This window comes from Centruroides vittatus, unplaced genomic scaffold, assembly GCF_030686945.1.
Source record: "Centruroides vittatus isolate TY-2023 unplaced genomic scaffold, ASM3068694v2 contig_875, whole genome shotgun sequence".
Classification (NCBI taxonomy): domain Eukaryota; kingdom Metazoa; phylum Arthropoda; class Arachnida; order Scorpiones; family Buthidae; genus Centruroides; species Centruroides vittatus.
In genome coordinates this window covers 269,543-291,395 of record NW_027122567.1, presented here as the reverse complement: position 1 = coordinate 291,395, position 21,853 = coordinate 269,543, and the positions used below count along the sequence as shown (strand labels likewise).

The following is a 21,853-nucleotide window of genomic DNA, read 5'->3' as shown; positions in this document are numbered from 1 at the left end:
GATAAAATTTCAGTATAATTGTTTAGTAACTTTATTGGAGAAAAACTTCATTATTATTTTCTAATTTTATGATTTGGATTTATTTAACTACTAAAGATTCAATCTCATGTAAAATGGATTATAATAGAAATTTTTGAAGAGGAAATTTTGATGATATGGCACAGACAGCTGCATATTATTTGTGATTCAAATTTTTTCCAACAGTTGGCTTAATCTATCAATGTACGAGAATAAATAAAAATGCAATGCCATAGACTAAAAAAGGTAAAACTTGAATTTAGATAATATATTAAATTTAGAAATAGTTATACTATAGTTTAATTGCATAGTGTTTCATTTTTCGTAAAATATTTAAGAATTATTGTAAAACTTTGGGGTTGAAACACCCCTATTTAATTGTCTATGGCTCTGCAATATATGAAAATTGTTACTCTTTATTGGGAAATATAGCTTTGTATTTTGTAAAATAAAAACTTTCATTTAAATATCACTAAGTAATATTTGAAATAATCAAAATACATAACTTAAAAGTTTGATAAAAATGCATTTTTTCAATCCTTAAAAAATAAATTCCATTATTAACTAACTGCAAAATAATTATTTTTTTAAATATCTTCAATAATTAGTTTTTTGTTTTTAAAACTAATGGAAGGTTTTGAAAATTTCTTTTGGTGTAATCAAATTTTATAGTAAAATATACATATGTGCATCTTTTATCATTATGATTTTCAATCTAACTCTTTAAAATTAAGGAACATATGTGAATATTTGTACAACTGCTCTATAAACTGTTGAAAAATACTTCTGCAGACTGCAAAGGTCTTCAGTACAAGACTTTAATTTTTTTTTCATGAAGGTTTGTATTTCAATGAAGACTTCAGACAGTTCTGGGTGACTCATCCTGTGGTACATTATACTTTATCTAAATATATACACAGTATAAAAGTATATTGTGTATATAAATTTTTAAAATACTTATACAAGAGGGGGGAACAATTACATAGCCAACTTAGATAATTTAATTTCTTGGTTCACAAACTGGAAAAATTTTCATTAGCTCAAAACAAATATTTTCTTGTGTATCACACAAAATCCTATCTTGCTTCAAAATTACGCATACTTTACAAAACCGTAAGTACTAACAAAGACAATAACACATATAATACAATTGCCTACAACAAAATACATACATTATTACATCCTAAACTACAAATGTACCAGTTTTAATTGCTTATTGCAATTTTCAAATGCATGTTTGCTGTATTCACACAATCTTTTTTTGCACCATTTTTATAATAAATGCCACAAAATGGCTTGCATGGAAATTTCATTTATGTGCCCAATTGTGCAATGATTTTACCTTGGCAAGGAAGATAATTTGTGCAATTTTTATCAGAATTTTGATGTTTTTGTTTATTCAAATTAAAAATTTAATCTAAATAAATATAATAATTATCCTTAAATATTTTATAATTAATTTCTTATATTGATTGTCTAATTCAAGTCATACTCTGAAAAATTAAACTGTTATTTTGATTATATTTGAAATGAATTACCAATTCTCAACTTGCACAATTTCTTTAGACATGTAGAATCAGTATTGACATATAGAATACTTAATATGCATTATTATAATTTATCAAAAGTTCTTGTAATTTAATGTTTTAAAACAAAATGTTATCTTGCCAGCTTCAGAATCTTTGTAAATAAATTTTGTATCAAATTGTATTTTACAGTGTTGTTGGTAGGGAATGTTCTCAGAATACTTCATTGGCTTTCTAAAATTTATAAGGGTAGAAACAAATCTGTGCATTGGGTTACACAATAAATCAATACAAAATTAACAGTACATGAGAATAATACAAGGTTTGGTAATCCACCATACATTTCTAATCTGAACTGACACGATCTTTGTATTCCAAGCATTCTGCACCACGATGATGTCACCCATCTGTTTTCTTGATCTCCCAGATACAGGTTAATAACAACAAACTTGACTGTTTGGGAGGTCAATCTAAGTACAAGTGACCTTGATTTTCACAGGGCTGTACAATATATAGTCACTACCATTGATAACATAAAGGAAGCTGATTTTGAGGAATTAATTCCACATTTCACATTGCTGATTGTAAATTAGAGCACTTCATACAAAACATAGACTTCTCCTGGCTGTTGCTCTTGTGCTTACACATTTCTTATATACACTATACACTTCAGCCTATAATAACAAGCTGCTACTAGTAGGGAAAAATAAACCCTTTTTCTGGTACAGTCACATCACATACACAACAAATGTTATCCACAGTAAGCTCTGTGATGGCAAAGTGTTGATCTGCTACAATTAAAAATATATATAGAAACAATAAATAGCTAACACTACATTTTAAGCTAACACTGCTATTTTTTTGTTTTTTTTTAAATTTTGAGTCCCGTTGATAATTTGTTAGACCGATCATCTGACACCAATGCATTTTTCATGCTAAAATCATTTATGTATAAAATGATTATTAAATATGGAAATAAAATGATATCAGATTTTGCTGTCCGTTTTCTATATGTATTGAATTAGTAAATTTCTGTATTTCTTACAATACAAGTAGAATAATTTTGTGCAACTAAATACAATATTTTTGTTTATTGTGACTGATCTAGCATCATATCAAATACTAGATCATTTCAAAGTGAAAGTTTCAAAGCATATTCTGAATAGAGAACATGCATTAAGACAACTAAGTGGAAAAAAATTTGAAGATAGCCAAATCTGACACCAAATCTTTGCCTACATATAAGTAAATGCAATTTGTGATTGACATTACTGCCATGAAAATGTTGCAATTGTTGAAATGCCATACAATGACTACACAATTAAATTGGTGCCACAACATTTTTGTTTTAACTATTTGTGTGTACAGAGATGAAGCACAAAAGCATCAGCAATCATTGTGGCAACCAAAACGGAAGGGAGAGACTGTTTCATGTCTTTAGAGGAATTTTTCCCCAGTGGCCACTCCCACAGTTCACAGGACTTCTGCTCCTGCTACTGAAATGATACTGTCATATGTAGCAATATCTCCTGGTAAGTGCAACAGGGCATTTGGCTGCAGAGGACATTTGTGCTTTGTGCATATTTCTATCAATCTGTGGCTACTTTAATAAGAACCAATTTTTTAACCATTGGAAGAAATGAGGAAGCTCTCCATTAAACTGTATAATAAAATATCAAACTGTGGGAAAGAGAACTGGCTGTAATACATATACACACACTTACATACATACATACACACATGGGCAGTGAATGCATCACTGTCAAATGGCTGCACGCTGTGGTATGTCATAACACCGGGTAATCAGGTGGGAGTCTTGAGCCACTTCTGTCTTGTGCAGTTCTGTGCCAAAATCATTCTTGTCCAATACAGTCCAAACACCCTTCATGCTATAAATACCAGAGGGCACTGCAGTTCAAAGATGTTAGCTGCCATCACAATAACTCATATTGACGAAGATGCATTCGCTGAATGATGTCTCTGCAATCATTAAAGACCCGACGAATATTTTCTGTGTCTACTGCACAGGTGAAATGGGGATAACAATAATGTTTCCCATCACCACTGGCAGTGCTGATGCGCTGAAATATATAAAAGTTCTATGTAAATGATATGATAAAAACAAAATAAAATCAATAATTTTAAAATTGTCTATTTATGCATTTTTAAACATTACCTTTTAATGTTTTATTTTGAAGATACGAAGAAAGAGAATTAGAAGTGGATAAATTTTTTGCAAAATAAATAAATTAGAAAACACAAAGTTTACCTCACTATGCAAGTTTTTATTTATCCATTTTCTAGCATTGTTTGTCAAAACAAAACAATAAATAATAGACTAAAATTCAAATTGTAACTCAAATAATATTCACTGGAAAATCACATGAAAAAAATCAAGAAAAAAAATAATAAATTTTATAATACAAAATTATATTTGGCAAGAAATTATTGCAATTTAAAATAAGGATTTATCTTTCTAATATAAGAACAACATTTTAAATAAATCATATTTCAAAGTAAAAGCTACATATTTCAACTGTAGCCTACATTCTTTGAAATATTGATTTTTTTTTCTTGTAATTATAATAATTAAAATTAAATCAATTCTATTGTAGAATAGTTATTTTAATTGTGATAGCTGAATTTGCTTTGTTGGATTTTTATATAGGACCATAGATCAAATTTTTTCATGCAGACATATTATCTGACTTGATACTAAAGTTTATCAATAGACATTTCAATAATTTATTATGCCCATATCCAATGTACAATTATTCATCAAAATGAGCAAATGACAAGGCACCATGTAAAATTTTATTGATGCTCAATAATCTTTTTCTTATAAATTTGCATAAGATAATTTTAGTTAATATATTACAGGTACTCCTCACTTTACGACCGAGTTCTGTTCCGACGACTACGTCGTTAAGCGAATTGGTCGATAAGCTAGGAGCTTGCGCCGGGAATATAGGATCGTTGTAAAATTATACAAATTATGCAACAAACTTCAAATTTATTCATAAAAAGACTATTATAGTATACTATTAGCCTATTATAGTACTATAAGACAATTATAGTACGCGCAAGCCTATTATAGTATGCTTAGTGCACTTATCACCATTCACCACTGACCGACACTCAAGCTGAGAAAGGGGATTCCCCGAATTGCAGGTCGAAACTCGACTGGTCGTAAGTGCGAGTGTCGTTAAGCAGATAGGTCGTAAAGTGAGGAGTACCTGTATTATAATTCTTAAAAGAATCATTAAATGATTTGATGTAGTCTAAAGGAAAAAAATCACAGCATAAATACATGCATTTTCTCATCAACTTTGAGGTTACACATTGTAATATTTATTATTTATGATTATTTTTTTATTGTGTTGTTACTGTTAATATTCTTATATTATTTACTACTGTTATTAATTTTATTATTATAATATCCAAAGCTGGATTGTTGACCAGATGGTGTTAATTCATATCATTCAGTATCACCATTTTTTATTTAGAATTTGTCTTATCTTTATCAAGAAACTGAATGAATATTAAGGTCACTATTCAGAAAAGACAGCAAAGAAACCTTTTTTCAATGATATAGAATTTTTGGTATGGTTCCACGTATGGGATTCAAATGGCAGAAAAGTCTACCATGGTCTACCATGTTGTCCTGGTCAGGTCAGTCTGACAAGTGAGTAGCATTCAATTGAAACATAATATATTAACTAGGGGAAGAGTTGGGATAAATACATATCATTCTTTTATCCATCTTACTGTAATATATTAAAAAAGACTGGGACAGAAGACCAGACTGTTAACTACATAGTTTCCCATCAACTATGACAGGGAACTATCCAGTTATTATACATTTATAGTCTGTATGTCAACAAAATATGAACTTTCAAAATAATCTTTGATGAATAGTTAGTGAATCTCCTTGATCATTAAGACATTAGAGTTAGATAATAGTAATGCTGGTAGGCTATGAACTCTTGCTCTTTTCATCACTAAGTTTTGTCAACTAAAGTAATTATAGACATTTAAAAATCTACCCCTAACTTGACCCTATAATGTTTAAACACATAGCAGCATTACTTTCTGCCATTTTGCTAATGAAATCAAATAAAGATTACTTTACTATTTTAATTTATTTGCTTCATTTTTTAAATGGTATAGTGTGATTCTCTTTTTATACTAATTAAAGTAACACAGGTGTATAGTTTAAAATATGATGTAATATCTTCAAATTCAGTGACCATAGTACACCTATCAGAAATAAAATTTTGGCTTCCAGAAGAAGCAATTGTATCAGTGTATAAGGAACATTTTCAGCCTGTCTTAGACTGATATCAGCTTATATACACAATTGTTTATTAAAAAAATCATGGTTTTGAACTAATTATGAATGGAACAATATTTAGATTTATAAACATCAAATAATATTAATTACATTTCAATTAAAATAAAAGTAACAATAAAATCTTTTAAATAAAAATGTAATAACAAAACACAAATTAATTTCAAAACTAAACTATTAAGTGCTAATTAATAACAGGAAGAAGGTATTAAACTGTATTTCTAAATTTAAATAATTTAAAGTCTGATATAAGACTGAGGTAAATTAATAAATAATTTGCATCTGTGTTTTAATTACAGTTTGAAGACACAGTAAAACAATAATTGGATAAATGAACCAGAATTCAGCATCTTTATTAGTTATCCTGACGCTACAATCCAACATGTTTTTATCATATAAAATTCATCTTTTGCTAACAGATATAATAATAATTATTATTGGTTATATTTTCAACATTTAGTGCAGTTTAAGTGAGATGGAGAAATGCAGTATAGAATGAAAAAGTGGCATCACAAAATGCATCTTTGTTCTAAGAGCAACAAGTGGTTTTATTCTTGGTGCATGCATTGGAGATGGGAAATGTGTTTGCATCTTTTCTGTTTACAAGTATTACTTTATATAGTTTGTTAGGGATAATTATATAAAAATGAAACAATTTTATACAATATGGAGAAATATTTCTGTATCAAAAATCTATTCAAATATAATGCACATATTGTTTAATGGAGGAAGATATGTGATTTGTATATTCACGTGACAAACAACTCTTTTCATTATGCTATAAAAGTAGAGACAATGTTTCAAAGTTGGCAGCAATAAAGTTATCACAAACATGCTGTTTTTCTATTTCATGCTGCTTGTGCACATCCTCCTTTAGGCAGTTCCATCTCAAATATTATGTTTTTTCCATTTCACTTATATTATAATTACATCTACAATGAATTTCTAACAAAATAAAACCAAAAAAAAATAAGGAGGAAAAAATGAAATACCTAAGACTTTGCTTTTTAAATTATATATGTGTAAATGGAATGTCTTCAACAACTATAGAGATGCAGGGTTATATGGCAGTGTGGGTTATGTGATGGTTTTGTGTTTCCTTTAGCAATTTTCTGTAGGAGGTTATATGCCAATGAGGTTATATGCTGCTGTGGGTAATACACAGAAAATTATGGTATTAATTTTTTTTTTTAAATGATTAAGAAACCTTTGGATCAAAGTTTCATTATAAATTTTAAATATGTAGCTATATTGAAAACTTTAACAAGTAAAAAAATATAAAAGCAACAGTATAATAAGTAAAGTCTCCAATATGATACTCAATTATAATTTTAGTATGATTTAATCTTATGAACAGATTCTGTTTCTAATAATATCAATTCTAAAAATTAAATTATAACAAAATTATAGATAAATTGCAAAACAATACTTTAGTATACTTACAGCAAACAGATACAAAATAATTTAATCCATTTAATTCATTACAACAAGCTAAAATAAATTGAGACTAATTTTTTTCCTGTTGAAAATATAGCACTAACAAATCCCAGATATATCACTGTAAAAAATGGTTATCAATGCATCTGTCTAAAAAATTGCACAGAAATATGATGCTTTATTTGGCCACTAGAGTAGATACATTCAATGCATGGCAGTGGTATTTTCTGACAGGTTAAATTGCTACCCAGGTCAAGATGGTACCACCTGTGATTTCAGTTCACAGGAAACCTTCATTTACAAGTGAGCCCTCTTGTATAGGGACTTGGGGTAATAGACTGGAGGAGGAAGTTGTGAGACAAACAATCTGGAAGTGGTTCATTCAACTTGCAAGTAAAATTAAAACAAAAAAACATTTATTAATGACTAACATTCTAGTGTATATGGATAACTAACTAATGAATATACTTATATGTCAACTCAATATGTGAGTAACAAAAAATTAAATTGATTCATGAGATGTATAAATACTTTCTGATGTAATCCTTTGCTGAACAATTCTTATGGATTGTTATAAAATGTCCATTTAGTCCTTCACTACAGGGTTCAACAATAGTTCTAGGACATATCCAATGGGTGACAGAGACACATCAAAAAGGAGGAAAGGAACTGCTTCCTCTTTTTATCCTCTGGCTGTGATCTCATCTCAAACCTTGACCCTTGACCAATTTGATAAAATTAGATGAGGAGCTTGTTCGTCGTCCAACCCAAGATTTTCTGCTAACTTCTCTGAATGAGTCAAACCCAAAGAAAGATTATCATTTTAAATTAAAGCAAAATAGATGACAAGATCTTATGAACTTCCTTGTTGAATTCAAATTTTTAACTTTTTACCTATTTAGTATGATAAATTATATTATTATTAATATTTAATAATAATATTATATTAATTCTATACAATTATTATTAATTATAACTTCATAAATATATATCTCAACTTATATTTGTCTACAAAGGAAAAATCAATATCAGTTTATTCAGGAGTGTATAGTGAATTTAAATAATCTATACATATGAAACTAGTTACATAAATTATTTTAACAGATATAATAGCCAAGGTTCTCACAATTTTGACTGGGCAAAAGAGACATAATTTACTTTTTTTTAGTAAAAATGCTAAAATAGCTCTTTTAGACAAGATCCTATAAAACTTAACATATTAAAATTTAGTGAATTTAAACTGTGTTTAACTGGGACAGTGAAGGGTAAGTTACAAAATTTCAAAAGGTTTTTAAAGGTGTTACTTTTGAAATTAAAATAAATTACTTTGGGGATATCATCATCATCATCATACCCTTAGAAAGTTCTAATTGGCAAGTATGATTGTGGCCTCTATATTGGATTAGGTTAGCTTTATTGTTCAACAACAACAAAAAGAGTCTGTTCAACTTTAAAAAACATCTCAATGATCTAAGTTTAAATCATTGTGATCCAAGTAGGTATCTATCATAAGGAAAATGATAATAAGTTAGTACACAATAAATATCTGCTACATGTTATAATATCTGGGTGATGCATTTCTGATGATGGAACCTGACTATATCACTTCAATCCTCAGATACAATGTGGAAATCCTCATTACTTCTCACTTCAAAGAAGGCAAAAGTTACTCTGACAGCTGGCAAGAAAATAGTCATCATCTTTGATTGACATGGAATAATGTACAACCATGTTACATACAACAGTCTTCAAGCAGTACTATCTGTCAGTTCTGCTTACTGTTAGATCACACCTGCAAGAAATTCTTTTCTCTATGACAATGAATACCTGCATGTCACTAATGTAGTAGTGAAGTTTTTGGTCAAGAAAAAAACATCTTGTGCATATCACATTCCCTCACAGCCAAGATTTTACACTGTGACTTGCCTATTCTCGGAACTGAAGTTCAGATATGGGAAATGCATTTTTTGTCCACAATCACAGTCAAAGCATTGGAGGCAATTCTGACAAACATCTTGAAAGAATGGGTAACTAAACAACTTCAATGACTAACAGAAAAAATGGCAGAAGTGCATGGTATTCCACAGGAAATATCTTGAAAAAGACCACAGTCAATATGCCTCAGAATAATTATCATGTGAGGAAAAAATCAGTCTCAATTTTTTTTATTTACCCTTGTAAAAATATTTATATACAGTGGGTGATTGGTTAACGAACAGATTGTTATCCGATTTGTTCGTTAACCAAACACTTTTGCAAAAGATTTTTATGATCAGACAATGAACACATGTTCGGATAATGAACACTTCACTGAACAAACATAAAAAGAAGTGATGAAAATAGCAAATACCGACTGATTTTCCCTTGTCTTCAGGTAATAATTCAAAACTTTTCGGAGCGCGGGAGACGTCAACATCAACGTTCAACCCGATATATACTGATCAGATAGTATTCCTCGAACTTTGAAATACTTCCTTGAAATTCTAGCCTTTTATTTTTCTCACAGAAACAATTCTTTTACAGTATTCGCGAGACTGTCGAGCGGGCACTTGTTAAGTTTTGCATCAGTTTTTCTTTTCAAAAGGTGAGAATATAATAGCAAAGGTAGAGAATGGGCAGAAGATGTCTGATGTTGCTGGGCAGTATGGCTTGAACAAGTCTACAGTAGGCCGCTGTTCAATCTTATTTAAGAAAGATACAGTATAATCAAAAAGATCAAATAAAACCTCTTTGACCTTCAGACTTCCTTCTTTTATTTGATCTTATATGTACTGGTAGTCATTAATGAAGATTGTTTCCCATAATCAAAAAGACTCAAGCAGCTAAAGGAGTAACAAACATCACATCTGAGAAATAAAGAACATTGAAGAGCTCATAATGAAACCTGAAACTGATCTGATAACAGAAGAATGCCAAGAACTCTTGAATGAAGAACACCGAGAAACTTGACGAGATATGTTTTATTATGAAAATAGAGAATTAATGCCGATATCTGCTATTAATTAAAGATCTTTTGAAGAAATGGGGGATGTCAGATCAACGGTCTTAAAATGGCATACAAACCAGGTTGAGGTTAATAGGCTTGAGGATCTCTACGATTACAATGCTATTAATTACTTCTGAAAATCCTGAAGAAGAGAGAAAAGCAATCGACATTAAATGGATTCTTTAACCCCCCACAAACAAAAAAACATAAATAATAAAAATGCAAGACTGTGTATATATGTATTTTTATTATTACATATAAATAAATGTAGTAAGTATATATTTTTTATTTTTGGGGGTCTCCAGAATGAATTAATCAAATTCCCATACAAACTTATGGTAAATTGATAATCAGTTAACAAACAATTCGGATAGCAAACAAAGTCTTGGAACGAATTATGTTTGTTAACCGATCACCCACTGTATATGATAAATTTAATACGTCAGACCTGATATTGACATTTATGCATTTAAATGTATGATTTTCAAACCAGATCTGATTTATATAATTTATTTATAAAAAAAATATAGGATTGCACAGTTAAATTATTAATTATTTTTAGAAAGATTTTGTTTTCAAATTGTCATCAAAATATTTAATATAAATACACTGTACTAAATGAAATTAAATTATATTTGTATGTTTACACACATACACAAATATACAAAATATTAAATATGTATATATATATGCTTGCACACATGCATGTATACTTCTTACAAAATTAAAACAATGAAAGTTTAGTTAACAGATAATAAAATGATAAATTTTATATCTTCTAGAACAGTGATGGCAAACCTTTTTGAGAAGTGGGTCAAATTATGTCCATTAATTTTTTTAGTACTAGCTTGTGAGTCACTAAGTGGTGCCATTTGGAAAGGGGAGGGGAGGATGGTTAAAAACTACTTTTTTTGCACATGCCCCGATGCCTGCATAGGGTCTTTAAACTGTTTTTTTTTTTATATATATAAATTTGACATTAGATGTATATACTTTATTTTTTTAGGAAGTTGCATTGATTACTCCCTATGGAATTTTGGGATATTGAGTGTATTGTGAAAGGCAAGAAATCATAAATATGATAACTTTTTTATTTTCCATCTCCGGTTCAAAAGTAGAGTATCGTTGAACTCATCTCAGTCTCCTGAGTTCAGATATATACTCAATATCCCAAAATTCCATAGGGAGTAATCTATACAACAGCCTTTTTTAAATATTTTTGATTGTCTGTTCTCTCTTTTATGATATAAAAAATAAGTTTATAAAAATCAACGCGCAGGTCATTTAAAAAGCCTGCGTAGGTCAGTGTCTGACCTGCGGGTCATAGATTGCCACCACTGTTCTAGAACCTAATATTGCTATACAGGTCAGAAGTTAATTTTGTTGATTCCAAATATTTACGAATCCTTTGTGATATCAAGAGAAAGCTATTGAAGAAGTCGTAATTAATGAATAAAAATGAAACTTAGAATTTAAAACATGTTTAATTAATATAAAAAAAGCATTAAAAAAATAGACAATAAATTAAAAATATTCAAAATTGAATATTTCATTTACTGACAAAAATGAGAAATTAAAAAAAATTACTCTGCATAATTTTTAGATCAAAATACAAAAATAAATTTGTTAACATCAGGGATAAAATATTATTTTGTCAGTTAAATAAAAGAAATTCATTTTTTACTAATGTTCTATTCTTAGATTTTAATTTTTCCAATGCTTATTTTTTTAATTTTTAATATTGTTTAAAATACATTTTATTAATTTTATTAAGTTTTCTTCATCTGTGAAGTTGTGTAACATTTACTTTGTCATTAGAGAAATAATCATTAAAAAATGCCAATAAAAGAATTAATTAAACAGAAACTTTGAAGAAAACCTAGATCTTAATACTATATGTATATAATCAGAGCAATATTAATCAAATGTTCTTTAATTCAAATAAGTATCAAGAAAATGGAGATTTTAATCTTTAAATCTTTTAGATTTCTATTGCATATATTTCTTTAAATTTATTATAAATATGAAATCTAAGTAATAAAATTTGCATTAAGAAAATTCTAACTTAAAAAAAACCATATCATCATTAATATGATTATAACTTTAAAATTCAGATGATACTGTAAAGTTAACTGAAATAACTTTTATATTATAACAAAAAAAATAATAAATATTTACCAGGAACTCATCTCGTATAAAGTATTTGGCCCTTATTACTTCTGGATCTTCTCCAGATTCCACAACAGCTAAAGTGAAAGAAAAAAATGTTATAAAATGTTGCAAAAATTTACATGTTCAAAAATTTATTAAAATTATGCTAACCAGTGCACAATAAATCTTTCAAAATCAATGTGCTATATGTGTAACATTATTTTTACTTCCGTAAATAAATAACAGAAAAAATTGTAGTTTTAATATTAAATCGTAGTTACAATTTTACTTCTTTTCTTACATTAAGTTCTATTTGGAGTTCAAATACCAGTATAAACTAAAACCAATATATATAAAATCTTAATATTGTGTTTTTCGAATAAAAAATTAATGCTTTCTAATATAAAATACCCATATCTTAGAAAAATAAAAAAAACCTTAAGCAAAAAATAAAATTTCAAATTTAGAAAATAATATTTTTAAAAAGCTTTGCACTCTTTTACATTAGATTTATGTTTTTAAAACAGGGCTTTCAATGTGTTCATTTATCAATAACTTCACACACATTAAATATCTAGACCAGATATTCACAACCTTTTCATGTATTGATCTCTTTTAAGAAAACTTTACATTGACTCATTTAAATATAAAACATAATATATATATATATATATTATGTTTTAATTTTTTTATATTTGAAAAGTTTTGAAAATAATAGTGTGATATTTTCAAATATTTTCACTATTTATGCTTGGCAAAAAAATTCAGGTGCATTGATATAATTATTTGTAGTTGCTGAGAAGATGGTGGATATTTTCACTATCATTTTCAGATCTTTATATACATAATTATATTACATAAATTATAATATAATAATAAATTATAATATAGTGATCAGTCAAAGTATAATACTTTCTTTTTTCATTTCTTGACATTTTGACACTCAAGGAGCCCAAAAATGTAAAAAATGAATTCCTTACAAAATTGTCTGTGTGTCTGCATTTATTTTGCATAATATTTCAGGGCTGGATGAATGAAAAATTTTGAAACTTAGCAGGATTATCACTGTATTTGGGATATTAATGCTATTAAATTTTGGTGGTTAATTAAAGATCAAGGAATGGGGAGATAGAGGGAGGTTCTTGTGTCATATCTTGGAGTAGGGTCAGACTTAATGAAAATTTTACTCATTATTGGCATTTATATTTTTGTTTATATTAATTTTACTGAGTAATTATTAATGAGTAAAATTATAAATAATTTTACTCATTATTTATAATGTTTTTATTATTGTTTATATTTTATATTTTACATGGAATGTTCCAACGGTTTTTTAAAATTTTGAAATATCGTGCGCATATACATTCGATCCTGCACGAGATAACATTCCAAAAGTAAAAATTGCTTGAAGATGACCTGTGGAACAGGTGGAAAACGTTCGCATTATTAAATTAATAATTTCTCAGAAGTATAAGGTGTCTGAGTAGTAAAAAATTTATATTTTTTCTTAGAAACTTCTCTCTACTCTGAAAATTAAGTCTTTTACTTTTTTATAATAATTAATAATACAAAAATTATTTTTCAAATAAACTCTCGTAATAGATGGTACAACACACAAATTTTAACTTTTGACATTTTTGTTCAAAGTTTGAATTAATGAGTCAATGTTTTTTAAGCTTAAATAGTTTTTAAATAGACATTTTTATCATAATTCAACAAAGTTATTCTTTTAAAGCTTTTGTTATTATTTAAATTTTTTATTGTAGTATAATTAAAAATTATTGGACTTCCTGATCCCCTTGACCTCCTATTTAAGTGCTGGAAAGTCAAGTAAGAACTCTTGCCACTTTTTTAAACAGTTGTATTTACTAAATAATTAAACATTATTAAAATATATATATATATATACACATACATACATACATACACATATACAATATATATCTAATTTGCTCATCAATCTTGTTATTTAGACACATCATTTTTGATAATTATGAAACAGACAGATGTTTCAGTATCAAACATATTTTACATAACTGAATTTTTAAATTAGACTTTTTAGATTCGGTTGTATATGATGTGTGACTAGAGGAAGTTCAAAATAAGAGTGAATTTCCATCACAATCTTTATTCGTGCCTTTAAATGTTGATTTATCAAACATTTAAAGGCACATAAATTAAAACTTTCTTCACATATATTTGAATATAATTATAGTTCTTTTATTTAATTGTTATAAAATATTTATAATCATATTAAAGAAAATTAATTCTTTCTTTCAATGTTCACAGTAAGTTTAATTTTAATGGAATAATAAGTCATTCTTATTAATTGAAAGAATTCTTTCAATTAATAAGAATGAGTATTCTATTAATGGTTCATTTTCAGTTACTATATTTAAAACATTTAACTACTAAAATAAGAATTTTCATTGTCATTAATATACAAATACATTATAAATTTATAGTAATTCTGAAATTATTTTATAATGATGATAACTATTTTGTTTCACTGATTTAATTTACATTATAGCTATTATAGGGAAAGATATAATACAAGTAACTTTATAAATGTAAAAAGTTCTTATTATATCCCACTTTGTACATTATTACAAAGAATATTTTGTTGAATACTGTTTGTAATTTTTAAGCAAATAATAAGTGCTTAAAAAGTACATTAATAAATTGATTATTACTTACCATCTTGTGGTACCTGATAATGTACAAACTCTCTGAAATAATCTTCTAATTTTGACTTAGCAGCTTTAATCTTCTCTGCTAGAAGATCTTGTTTATTAAGAAACAGAATCACAGAAATGGTTCTCAACCACCTAATAAAATAAATTTAATTATAAATGATACGTAAAAAATTACATTATTACTTAAATTGTGAGATTTGGTGCTATATTACTGAAAAAACATAATTTATGTAGCCTGCTAACAAAATCTTTTTTTCCAATTACTTATATATTTTATGTATATCATATTAAAATGTCAAAAATTAATTACATGTTTTAAAAATTAAAATTAATATTGCCACATTGTAAAATTTCATTTCTTTCTTTCATGAAAACATGATTAAAAATACCAGAAGTTGCAATCAGAAAATTTTTAAATTTTTCTTCTATTATAAAATTTTTCTACACTCATATAGCTTTATTTATTTAGTTAGCATAATCAAATAAATAAAATGACTATTCATTTTATTTTAAATAAATTTTCATAAAATGTTATTAATCAAAATTTACCAGTAGTCATCAGAAATCACATCTACTCATGTTTGACCAAATGTATACCAAGCTTAAAAACTGCTTCTAATCAATTTCAACCAATGTTGTTAAACTATATATCAGTGTAATATATAATTTGAGTACATTAAATTCTTAAAATAACAGCATCAATGAGCATTATATTGATATCATACTTTTAATTTTTCATTATTTTGACCTTAAAATAAATATTTTCAATAAGTGATGTCAACAATAAATAATAATGAACAAGCTCCTTTTTTTATTTGTTATTTGTGTCTTAAGATTATAAAATCAGAAATAATGAAAGAATACAAAAAATACTAATATATTTTCAATTTTTCAGATGGAATTAATTAGTTATTTGATACCTTTTCCTCTTCAGTAAACTTTCCTTCTTTTGTTTTTTGAAGTAGATTTTTGATTTATTTTAAATTTTTCTGAATTGTTATTTATATCCTAATCTTGAATTTGCATTTGTTATTAATTTTAGTTGTATTTTAGAATTTTTCATTTGCTTATGATATTTCTTGGGAAAAACATAAAACATTGTTATTTGAAATTGTTTTTTCCAATTCATAGTTTTCATATAATCATTAATTGAAATACAAATGCAATAAATTTAACTGAAAATATGCAAATAACTATTAAGATATTCAATAGGCAACAAAATGTTTCAGTTTAAATCATCTAGCAGCATTAATAGTGCATGCATATGTTGAATTCCAATGTTGATTATTCAAATATTTTGTGCTTTCAAGAGTTTACTGTACATCATCATAGGTATCTAAAACAGATGAGAGAAACTCCACCAATGAATTTAAAGATTTCTTATAATTTTTTTTCCTGTAACATGAAAGTGCAAATTGATTTTGTACTATTCTAAAACTTTTAAAAATTCTACATAACATTTTGTGGGAATCAATTTTAAGTTATGCATTCAAGAAAAGTTGATGAATTATATTGAATTTATTTTTTTAGAGATTTAAAAAAAAAATGTTATTGAAAAGACAATGAAAATGATTCAATGAGTGATTGTGAATGTATGCATATACGTTAATGTATAATATACTTTAAGACTTGCATTAAGATTACAATTTAAAAAAATTATTAATAAAATTAAATTAGTAGTTAAATAATTTTAAAAAATAATGCATTTTTAAACCATTAATATTAATTATTGTTGACAAAACTACGTTCATAGAGTCCCACTAGTCCGAACACTGCTAATCCGAACGTCTGCCTACTCTGAAAAATGTTTCAGTTAATGGACAGGAAATGTTTTAGCTCAAAAAATATACTTTTTTTTATATTTTCCAGTTGAATTTAAATGGTATTAATGGTACAAAAGATTTAGAATTTCACAACAAAAAAAATTATATTTTATTGTAGTACTGTATTAATACTGTACAAAATTAATAAATCAGTGTTTGACATGACCTATTAAAACAGCAGATCTACACAGTACTTACAAACAAAAACAGAAACATAAGTCATTGATGGTGTTGGATCTATATAAACCGGACCTGTTTTACTGCTTGCTTCTGCATTATTTCAATTATTCAGCTAATCCAAACAGGGCTCAGTCCCAATTAGTTCGGACTAGTGGGAATCTACTGTAATATAATGAAAATAGTAAACATTTATACTGCAAATTCTAATTTTTTTTTAATATTTTGTCTTAAATGAATACATTTCTAAAATATTGATAAGTTAAAGTATTGATCAATATCATTTTCTTCATGTACTGCTTAATTGTTGACTCGAAATTTCCAGAAATCTAAACTTAATTTCTTTCAGATTTAACTGATTGTCTATAGATCAAACTTTTTGCTGTTTTTGTTTAGTTAATTCGAAATTTTTGTTTAGTTAATTCCATTTTTCAATAATTAACTAACAAAAATAGAATGTCTATCTTATATATTTTTATGATTTAATACCTATTATTCCAGATGCTTTTAAAAAGTTCCAAAGATTCTCGAAGTCTATTTTGATTAGGATCTTCTCGCAGCACCATATTATAACTACTGCATGCTGTCACAAATATAATAGCTGTTACATCATTAAAACATTGAATCCATTTTCTTCGTTCATCCCGCTGACCTCCAACATCAAACATACTGTAAATTTCATAGTAGTAAATTATAAATATTTATCATTACATTATAATAAAATAAAAATAACATAAAAGCAATATTAAAATAAAACTTAAAATTTTAATTTGAAAATATTAAAATTTTCAAGCTCTTGTAAAATAGTTAGTGGTATTTTCTATATCTTATTTAGAAAAATATTTCTAATATATGATAGCAGTCTTTATCATGAAAATATAAGTATGAGGGTAATCCCAAAAGTAAGGTCTCTTATTTTTTAAAAAATATGAAGAAACGTTTATTTTAATAGTGTTTACATCATTTTAAAGCTTGAACATGTCTCTATTTTTCTACATAATTGCCATTTCGGTTGATGCATTTTTACAGGTGCTGTGGCAATTTTTATATGCCTATGTCATACAAGCTTGCTGCCAGGTCGTTAAGAAAGCATTGAACTTCATCTTTCACCTTGTTGTCATTGCTGAAGCGCATTCCAGCCAAATGTTCTTTCAACTTAGGAAACAGATGTAGTCACTGTAGTCACTGGGTGCCAAGTCTGGACTACAGAGTGGGTGGGCAATGATGTCACATCCAAACTATTGCAGGAGAGTGACAGTCTGACGAGCAACGTGGGGATGAGCATTATTGTGGAGAATGCTTATACCCTTGCTCAAGGGTGACAGCATTCCTCTCCTCCAGTTTTGAATCGCCCATCTGAGTTTTTTCAGTGTCTCAAAATACCTGTCCCAGCAGCCATGAAGTCAACCTACAATACCCCCTTTTCAATCCCAGAACGTAGTTGCCATGACTTTACCAGCAGACTGTGTTTGTTTGAATTTTTGCAGCTTGGGCAAAGAGGAATGCCACCACTCACATGACTGTTGTTTGGACTCAGATGTGAAGTGGAACACCCAGGTTTCATCACCTGTAACAATTGAATTCAAAAACTTGTCCTTTTCGTCTGAGTAGTGGCGAAAAAATTCACTGGAAGAGTTTACTTGTTACTGTTGATAGTCTGCTGTGAGCATTTGCGGGACCTGTCTTGTGCACATCTTCCAATATTGCAACTTTTCCATTAAAATTCTATAAATAATGCTTCAGGAAACCCCAGGAACCAAAATACAGATATCATCCAGAGTGATTCACTGATCTTCACACATGGTTTGCTCAACCTCCATCCAAAACTGACAGTCTCCCACTTTTTTCATCATCGTGAATTTCAGTATGACCAGCTGCAACTCCCTACACCACCTGCAGATGTTTTTGACATCCATGCATGACTCGCCATACACTTCTGTCAATTGGCGATGAATTTCAATCAGTTTAACACCTTTTGTGCTCAAAAAGCAAATAACTGTGCAAATTTCACACTTGGCAGTAGCACCAGACAAGAGTTCCATTACAAACGGCTGCTAAATTAAGACTAAGCGTCCCAGTGAGGTGTGCACAGGCTCGTTTTGGAGTGAAAAAACAACAAACACAACAGTGTTGCCAATAGCTGCACGAACAGTTTCCCTGCATTCCTAGCACTTTGGAAACCCTACTTTTGGGATTACCCTCATACTTAATATGTTTAATATCAAAGGAAAATACCCTATGTTATATAATCTAAATATAAAAATCTGTTAAATTTACTAAGTTACTTAACAATTTGGAAAAAATTACAATAAATGATTTATTAATGATTGAAAAAATTTATTATTAAATTATATATATAAAATCATATAATCACTAGAGTTAGGACATCTAGGCCAGTGGTTCTTGATCCACGGAACACGGGTGCTCTGTGAAGCCACTTTAAGTGTTCCGCGAAAAAACAAATATACAATTAAAAATTGTTGCAATAGAAAAATCAATACAATTACATACATAATTTTTGTATGGGAATGTAATTAGCAAACGCCAATGTCATCATCTACTAGACCGAGTGCATTTGATTTCAAAAAGGTTCGCCACCCCTGCTTTAAAGCTGATGTATTGTAAGTGTTCTGCAGAAAACAATGTGAAAATTTAGTGTTCCCTGACTTCAAAAAGATTTAGAACCACTGATCTAGGCAATAAAATCATAAAAGTTATAATTTTAAAACCATAAAAGTCATAAGTTTATAATTGTTTATATGATTTTTAGTGCCTAGATGGGCTAGTCTTAATAATAACTTATAATAAAAAGTTACCAATCAAAACTGATAAATTTATGTTTAAATAAAAATCTAGTTGTTTGGTAACATTAGCTAATCTGAAATAATGCAGATATAAAATTAAAAACTATGTATGCATAATTTTTGTGACAAATTATTAATATTTACCAAACGTATTATAAAATTACTTACTGAAAATTAACCTTCTCCACTTGAAACTTAGTTTCAAATATTCCTGAGGTTAAAACACGACACCGTAAAATATCCTATGTAAATTCAATATAGAGACATGTTAATATTTTATTTTATAGATTTAAATATCATTAAAAACAATAACATGTTAAGATTGATTTTTAAAATTATACAGATCAGTTTACATTTTAAAGAAAACTAAGAACTTAATTAAATGTTTTGATTAATACATATTTTAAAATTTTTAAATTAAAAATAAATCTAATTAATATTCATTGAGATGATTTATATAAGATTTCACTAAAACACCATAATTCAGAGCAACAGTTTTATTATAAGGTGACTGATAAATATATCAAAATGATTTTTCAATTATTTAAATATTCATAAATGCATTTTGAATAAACAAGAATATTTATTCTTAACTTTTATTCTTTTAAATATTTCTCAAGTTTGTGCAAATAAACCAAAAATGATTTTTGATATGTAGAAAACATTCCATAAGTTTTGTACCTTCTTGGTATAATTAATTAATTTAGCAATTATTTTAAAAAACCTCTATCCCTTCTTCTTATAACAACAACAACAAGGAATATTATGAGACTAAAGCCATTTTTAAACAATGAATACATCTGTGAAATTTCAATCAGAAAATAATGTTATTACAGAATTAATTCATATTAAGAAATATGAAATTTTATTGCACTATTAATACTTATTTCCTCAATTCTAATATGCTTGTTTTTACTCATTTTTTACTTTGTTCAAAAATGAGATGCACTTTAAAACTGATGACATATTTGCAATCCAAAACATAAACAGTAAATAATATATACAACTCAATACCTTATAGAAGGTTTTGAAAGTAGCCCACGAAGCTAAAGTTGAATAATTTGCTTTCACTTAAATTAATGTTTAAAAATCTTAATTCGATAATTTATTCTTACAATAATAGACTGTCTGTGCAACATACTCATACTGTTTGTATTTATCCCGATGAACAACGCAAATGAATGTTAACTTTTAAATTAATTGTAGTCGCAATGCATGTGCATATAAATGGCAATCGCATAAAATGGCACAAAATCATGTCAGACAGTAACGTGACAGCCCCTGGCTTCAATCCACTTGTTACTCCTTGTTTGTGCACTTGTATTTACTTTCAATTTTAGTTTTTTTTTTATTTATTCATACAGCAAACAGAAGCAGGTATGTTAGTTTATTAATTATTGTTTTAAATGTTATTAATATTTAACATTATTATTTTAGAATGAATAAACCAAGTAAGGCTGAAAAAAAATAAAAAATTATTATTTATTTATCATTATTAATTATTTATTAAAAAATCTATGAAAAATTTGAAAAATCCTAAAATTGTTTGCCCATATTCATAGTTGCCCGCAGGCTATATTTTATCGAAAAAGTAGCCCCTAAGGGATAAAAGTTTGGCCACACCTGCCTTATAGTATCCATCTCTTCAAGATTTTTACTGGGCTATATTAAGGCTAATTATACTTAATGCCTGAACCTGAGATAACTTGGGCATGGGCGTTAAGGGGTAAAAAAAAACTTAATGCCCTTTTTTCCCCAAAAAAAACTTTTTGGAAATGTTTTTTACTTCCTCAAATTTTTTCAAAAATTTTTTCCTGCGCAAAATAATTTTATAGCGATTTTAACCTTTAATGATGTGCAATTAATGATTAATTGCTTTTTTTT

General features: G+C 27.6%; 2 protein-coding genes across 3 annotated transcripts in view; one reads left to right on the top strand and one right to left on the bottom strand.

Annotated features, from left to right (window-relative positions):
• Nucleotides 1-21,853, top strand: part of LOC136982969 (protein C10) — a 352,942-nt gene that overhangs the window by 124,889 nt on the left and 206,200 nt on the right. The gene's annotated exons all lie outside the window — the stretch shown is intronic.
• The window catches only part of Galphas (G protein alpha s subunit), a 114,596-nt gene continuing 93,565 nt past the window's right edge, over nucleotides 823-21,853 (bottom strand). For both annotated transcript variants that reach the window (XM_067279541.1, XM_067279542.1), the window contains exons 7-11: nucleotides 20,138-20,211; nucleotides 17,655-17,834; nucleotides 15,167-15,297; nucleotides 12,497-12,564; nucleotides 823-3,625 (exon numbers count right to left, since the gene is read on the bottom strand). In XM_067279541.1, coding sequence (XP_067135642.1) covers nucleotides 3,479-3,625; nucleotides 12,497-12,564; nucleotides 15,167-15,297; nucleotides 17,655-17,834; nucleotides 20,138-20,211 — 600 coding nt within the window. In that variant the 3' untranslated portion in view covers nucleotides 823-3,478. The remainder of the gene's footprint in view (nucleotides 3,626-12,496; nucleotides 12,565-15,166; nucleotides 15,298-17,654; nucleotides 17,835-20,137; nucleotides 20,212-21,853) is intronic.